General features: G+C 43.5%; 1 protein-coding gene across 1 annotated transcript; it reads right to left on the minus strand.

Annotated features, from left to right (window-relative positions):
• Positions 1-692: 692 nt before the first annotated feature.
• LOC119535039 (pancreatic lipase-related protein 2-like) lies at positions 693-2102 on the minus strand. Its single transcript, XM_037837572.1, has one exon. The coding sequence runs from the start codon at positions 2100-2102 to the stop codon at positions 693-695; it is 1410 nt and encodes a 469-aa protein (XP_037693500.1).
• Positions 2103-6611: the final 4509 nt, after the last annotated feature.

Raw genomic sequence — 6611 nt, forward strand, 5'->3', positions numbered from 1 at the left:
GTTTTTATGCCCAAGGACTCAGGGAATAGTGGAGATAATTCTTCCAAATAACTAACCATTCAAGACTGACCTGTGGTCAATCTAAAATAACCCCATTCAGCCCAATGTAATTAGATTTTTTTAAAGAATAGCTTATGCTTTTCCTTCTTCTAGAAGATTCCAGATATATTTTCATAAAATGTGCATACACAATGAAGTTGGTAAAACAGACAGAAAATCAAAAAGTATATAAAAGGAGAAGTTTAAAATAGTTACTGTAACCAAACATTAAATTTAATTCTGAGCTTCCTGGCAGTTTAGGGAAAGAGGAAAAACAATGGGTTACATTGTCTTCAGCTTCGGATGAAAGGGAACATTTCACTACTTCGGAAGATCCTTGCCTTTTCCTGTTATTAAATTGTAAGAAGGCCTCATCGGATGAGCTCCAATATAAGAAACACTAAACCCTCTAATGGCCAATATACAAAAATGTTTTAAAGAAAGTGCAAACAAACAGGACTTCAAATGGACTTTTTCATCTCCAAATGAAATTTGGGAGCACAATATTAAAAATAAACTCAAAAGAAAGTGAAACACTGTCACCACCCAGGCTCCATGGGGCAAGACCAGTAAGACTAGTGTTTCTTTTTTTTTTTTTTCCTAAGTACATTCAAACATTGATTACCACCAAGATTAAGAGCAGCACTACATTTTTAACAAGGGGAAAGAGATTGTAGAACGTCTTCTTGCACAGTGTCACTGCTACAAAAATTATACTCAGTCCCATCTTCACCACTTTGCACGGTGATTTGGGAAGCCCCCAGCGTGGGCAAGAAAAGATTTAGCACATCGTTCTTCCAGAGGAACTTCACCTTCTGGATTTTTCCAACATTGAGGTCCATATCGATCTCACGCATATGACTTACATCTGGTTTGAGGGATCCTTTGAAAATCTCATATTGTTTTGAGTTTCCATTACTTCCGTACAAAGCAATCCTGGCACACCCACTCACCTTTTTTTCCCCAGAGAGTGTGATCGATACTTTATATCTCCAACGGGTGAAGTTACCACTGTCTCCTGTGTTCAGGAAAAAGGTCTGTCCCACAGCACTGGTTTTCCCCTTAAACTGTTCAGCATAGTGCCCCATTTGGGGGCATCCTTCCACTGGGCAAGGGAAACAGCCATTCTCCTGAAACTCGTCGTAGGAGGCACACGGGTAGCCCAGGAAGCCGTCAGGGTTAAGGATGCTACTCGAGTAATACTTGTAGCTTCTTAGGTGGTTGCAAGCCACAAAATCGCGGGTGCCTTCCCATATTCCATCTATATCAGTGATGGGTGAAAAGATATTTTTCTGACATCCAGGCATTTGCTTTCCTCCATTTGGATAGAAATCCAAGTGGCCCACCTTTTGGCTCATTCCCAGGCCGAGGAAGGGAACCATGGGCGCAGAATCCGTGTGAATCACATCTACAAACAGGGCATCAGACGGGTCCAGACGGAGCTCCTCGGGAGTGCCCTGGAAGCAGGGCTCTGCGGGGTCCAGCCCTGTGATCCTGCCCACGCGGCCCCCCAGCCGCCTGCCCGCCTCCGCGGCCACGTGCGCGCCCAGGCTGTGGCCAATGAGGTGCGCGTCCTCCAGGGCGCAGCCCAGCTCCCCCGAGAGCGCCTGTAGGAGGAGCGCCACCTCCGCCCCCACCACCTGGATGTTCTGGACGGCTTGGGGGTACGGCGCCCGGGACCCACCTTTCCAGTCCACGCAGATGCAGTTCACCTCCTCCACTTTAAACATCTTCTTGCACATGCCCGACAGCCAGCTGTCCTCCCCGGTGTCTGTGAAGCCGTGGATGATGAAACGCGTCTTGCGGTCCCGTCGGAAGTTTGATGCCTCGATGGTGGGTAGGTCAGTGGCAGTGACCAGCTGGTAGGTGTCCGCATTTTCATTTGTGTACAGAAGAAAGCGGGTGTTGATGTCCTTGGGGGTGCTGGGAAATAACTTGAACAGCTCCTGGACGATCGGGGTCCATGGTTTCTCATCAAAAGAGCAGCCGAGGGGTCCATACCAGATCTCATTCCCTCTGACGGTGGCCAGCAGGAGAAGGCCGGTGGTCCAAGAGGGCACCATCTACCTGCAGCGTCTGAAGCTGGCAGAACCTGGAGAGGGCAGGTGGCTTGTCAGCACCAGGTTCCACTCCCCACCCAGCTGGTGGAGATGGCCCTTTATAATCAGGCTTCCTCCTTTGGACTTCACTCAGAGGGAAAGACAGGGAGAGACAGATAGGGTGTCACATGTGCTTTGAACCTTGACCTGGAGATAAGAAGGGGGAGATGTATTCTTTCCTTCACTGCTGAGAGGAGAATCTGGGTGAAAAGGCAAGGGCTGCCCTTCTCTGAAGAAGGTTCCTCTGCCACATGGGAAGGCACGTGGCCAGCGTCTGCTGGGCCCTTGCTCCCAGGTTATGTTGCTTTCAGCTTCTGGTTCCAATGACCTCCTCTCTGAGCTGCTCTGGGTCCTCTCTTAGCTTCTCTGGGACTTTTTCCCTGTACCAGTGTTTCTTAAAATCATCTCAAGAAGGCAGCAAGCATATATTCTAAAATTCCTTCAAGTTGAACCATCCTTACCATCTCTTTTATAATCTATGTAAGAGTTGATTTTCATTTGCTTTGAATAAAAAAAAATGATTACAAATAATGGCATTCACTTTCTGAATTGGTATATTTTTAGAAATCTGAGAAGACTAATAATTCTAGAATAAAGGTATACAAAAGCACTTATGATAGCATATTATAAAACACAAGTCTCCCGAATGAGCTGATTTTAGTATGGGAATAAGTTTCCTCTTGCATTATTATAGCTTGTCACTGGAACTGTTTTTTTGTTTGGTCTCCTCTGCTCTTAAGAATGTAGTGAAATAATGAAAATCATTATCCTGGATTTGTTGACATAGAAAAAGGAAGTGCTAAATTTATGAGTGGTCAGGGGCATTGGAGATCTCAGCTGTACTCATGTCATAGGAAACCCAGTTTGGATTTCTTTTCGGCAGGAATGCAGATATCTAGGGATCAAGATGGTTTCCAGTTGGCTCATGCTAAGCCCTGGGGGGAAAATGAGTGGGTCCTCCAAATTTAACTTAATTGGCATTGTGGGAACACTTCTTTTCCACAAATCAACCCACACTGCCTACCTCCTTTAAACCAAAGACTGTTGTTGACAGAGCTAAAGAAGGGAGTGGTTTTATACCACAATTTCCATTATCCACCATCTTATATAATAAAGCAAAAGCTAATCCAGTGACATTACACCAAGACTGAGCATTAAAGAAAACAAGAATGCTTAAAAAGTGAGGTCTTTTTGTTTTCAGTCTTGTATGTACTTAAAAGATTCCTTGGGCTATTTTATCTTCATTCAAACCTGCATTATTGTAATATTTCTTAGTCTAAATGCCAAGAACTGTTCTTTCTTCTAGTTTTTTTAGGTAATCTCTTCCCCATAATATGTTGCAAGCAATGGGCAATCTACCTCTTCTTCCAAATATCCAACTAGCAATAATTTCAAAATATCCAAATAATAATAATTTCTTTACTAGCTTTCCTTCCACCTTGTTCTATGGCCATTGATTATTCTTCCTCGATCTCCTGAGCATGCCATTTGAAGAGCCTGTGTGTGTGTGTGTGTGTGTGTGTGTGTGTGTGTAGGGAAAGAGAGACAGAGAAAGAGAGAGCAAGATGCCCAGTCACCCCCAGATACTCCAATCCCTGGCACTTCACAGCTGAGACTCTGTAACTTGTGCAGCAGAGGAAAGCCGTCCCTGCTGTGCTCTGCCGGAATTTCTGACCCACAGAATCAAGGCATATGATAATAAAATGCTACTTATAAGCCACTACACTCTGGGGGTAATTTATTATGTGGGCAACAATGTTTAAAATTTAATTTCCAATATTGTTTTCAGTTAAATCCAGGATATTTACCCAGTTCCTAAATTTAAAGTTAATATGTATTTCAATTTTTAAAAATACATGTAAAGCAACTGTATTTCAGGAATATCGGGCAGCAAGTCCATTGAGAGAACATGGTGAACAATGGAAGCAGATACACCTGACGTTAAATCCAATCTCACCTGCATATTAATTATGTAAACTCAGGCATGTGAAAACGTACATAATGTACCTGATATACAGATGCCAATTCCCCATCCCAGCCTCTGTTCCCTGTCTCTTCATACATCGTTGGCATTTTAGAGGCAGCAGGGATGGTCCAATGTGGATTTTGAAGTTGAGACATGAAATTCTAATCTATGTATAATGTACGTGGCCTTAGGAAGAAATCACTTAAACTCTCTGAGTCTCAATTTTCTCAACAGAATTATTGAAAGGTTAAATGAAATGATGTTTGTGAAGTACCCAGTGTAGTTCCCAGCACGGAAAAATAGTTCAATAAATGGTAGTTACTATTGCCACCCTAAAAAATAAAAAGGGATAAATATATGCTCTAGCAGATCAGCTATACAGAAACTCCCATGTCTTTGGAAGCAATGTCCTGCAGTGTCCATAATATAAAAGTGGCCCTGGGGTTTAGCTCCTGTGTGAGTGAACTGTGGAGTCTTATTGCATTCCCGTGTGCATCAGCTCTTTTCTTCCTGTTTTTATCTGCTGTGACCATAGTATCCATTGTTATCTCAATATCTCAGCTCAATCTTGCAAACGTATTTCTTTTATTAATCAGGGCAGTTCAGACATTTTTAGGGCACATCTCTCAACAGAGAGCGACAATTTCCCCTTCATTCGGAAAAAGGGAACTGAATCAGAGAGCTGAATGCAAACCGTGTGGGCTTCTGAAATCCTGTGGGGGACAAAGCACCTGCTTACTATCAGCCCTTTCCAATGCAGCCAGCTGCTGGGTTTCTGCAGAGCACTAGGAACCTCATCATTGGAACAGATAAGCATTGGATGGAAAAAGCTTCCTCCTTCTATGTTTTCCAGACTCATGTTGCTATCCCAAAAGGGCAAACTTAATTTCCTTAGTCAGTAAGAGATATCTTTTGCTCCATCTAGAATAAGGAAAATGTTAAGGATAGGATGAAAGAGCACATGTAAGGGACTTAGCACTGTGTCTGGTGCATAGTAAGTGCTCAATAAACACTAGTTGAAGCTACAAGTTAAATATGATTACTTCCACTTGAAAAATGAAGAAATGAGTTCAGAGAGTTCCAGTAACTCATCCAAGGTCATCTAGTTAGGAGTGGAGATGAAAGGGGAGGGAGGACAGAATCTCATTTCAAATCCCAGTCTTCATGACTCCAAAACCCTATGTTGAATCTGGTTGGGTTTGGGGATCTGTTACCCACTGACTTAAGAGCAAGGTCAAGTTGTTTCCATGTCTACCCTTGTTCCAGTTTGCTAGTGCTGCCGTTATGCAAAATACCAGAAACAGATTGGCTTTTATAAAGGGGTATTCTAGTTTGCTAATGCTGCCGGAATGCAAAACACCAGAAATGAATTGGCTTTTATAAAAGGGGGTTCATTTGGTTACACAGTTACAGTCTTAAGGACATGAAGTGTCCAAGGTAACACATCAGCAATCAGGTACCTTCACTGGAGGATGGCCAATGGTGTCCAGAAAACCTCTGTTAGCTGGGAAGGCACGTGACTGGCGTCTGCTCCAAAGTTCTGGTTTCAAAATGGCTTTCTCCCAGGACATTCCTCTCTAGGCTGCAGTTCCTCAAAAATGTCACTCTTAGTTGTTCTTGGGGCATTTGTCCTCTCTTAGCTTCAGCAGAGCAAGAGTCTGCCCTCAATGGCCATCTTCAAACTGTCTCTCATCTGCAGCTACTCTCTCAGCTTCTGTTCATTCTTCAAAATGTCTCTCTTGGCTATAGCTCCTTTTCAAAATGTCACTCTCAGCTGCACTGAGTTCCTTCTGTTTGTCAGCTCATTTATATGGCTCCAGTGATTTAATTTAGACCCACCTGAATGGGCAGGGTAACACCTCCATGGAAATTACCCAATCAGAGCCATCACCCACAGTTGGGTGGGGTGCATTTCCATACAAACAACCTAATCCAAATGTTCCAACTTAATCCCCATTAATATGTCTGCCCCCACAAGATTGTATCAAAGAGCATGGCTTTTTCTGGGGGGCATAATATATACAAACTGGTACAAGGGGGTTTATTTAGTTACAAAATTATAGTCTTATGGCCATGCAGATGTCCAGACAAAGGTATCAACAGTAGGGTACCTTCACTGAAGAACCACAACGGCGTCTGGAAAAACCTCTGTTAGCTGGGAAGTCACGTGGTAAGTGTCTGCTTGCTCCTAGGTTGCATTTCAAAGTGGTGTTCCCTAAAGTGTCTTTCTAAGCTGCAGCTGCTCTGAGGTTCTTCTGTCTATGAGCTCTTTTATAGGACTCCAATTATTAAATCAAGACCCACACTGAAAGGGCGGGGCCACACCTTCCTGGAAATAATCTAATCAAAGGTATTACCCACAGTTGGGTGGGTCACATCTCCGTGGAAACAACCTAATCAACACTAATATGTCTGCCCCCACAAGGCTGCATTAAAGAACATGGCGTCTTGGGGGACATAATACATCCAAACCAGCACAACCCTTTAGAAGGGAAAGTGCTTCCTAC

The sequence above is a fragment of the Choloepus didactylus genome, chromosome 5, assembly GCF_015220235.1.
Source record: "Choloepus didactylus isolate mChoDid1 chromosome 5, mChoDid1.pri, whole genome shotgun sequence".
Lineage (NCBI taxonomy): Eukaryota > Metazoa > Chordata > Mammalia > Pilosa > Megalonychidae > Choloepus > Choloepus didactylus.

Coding starts and splice junctions, on each gene's coding strand:
- LOC119535039 (XM_037837572.1), bottom strand. CDS start 2,102: ATGGTGCCCTCTTGGACCACCGGCCTTCTCCTGCTGGCCACCGTCAGA.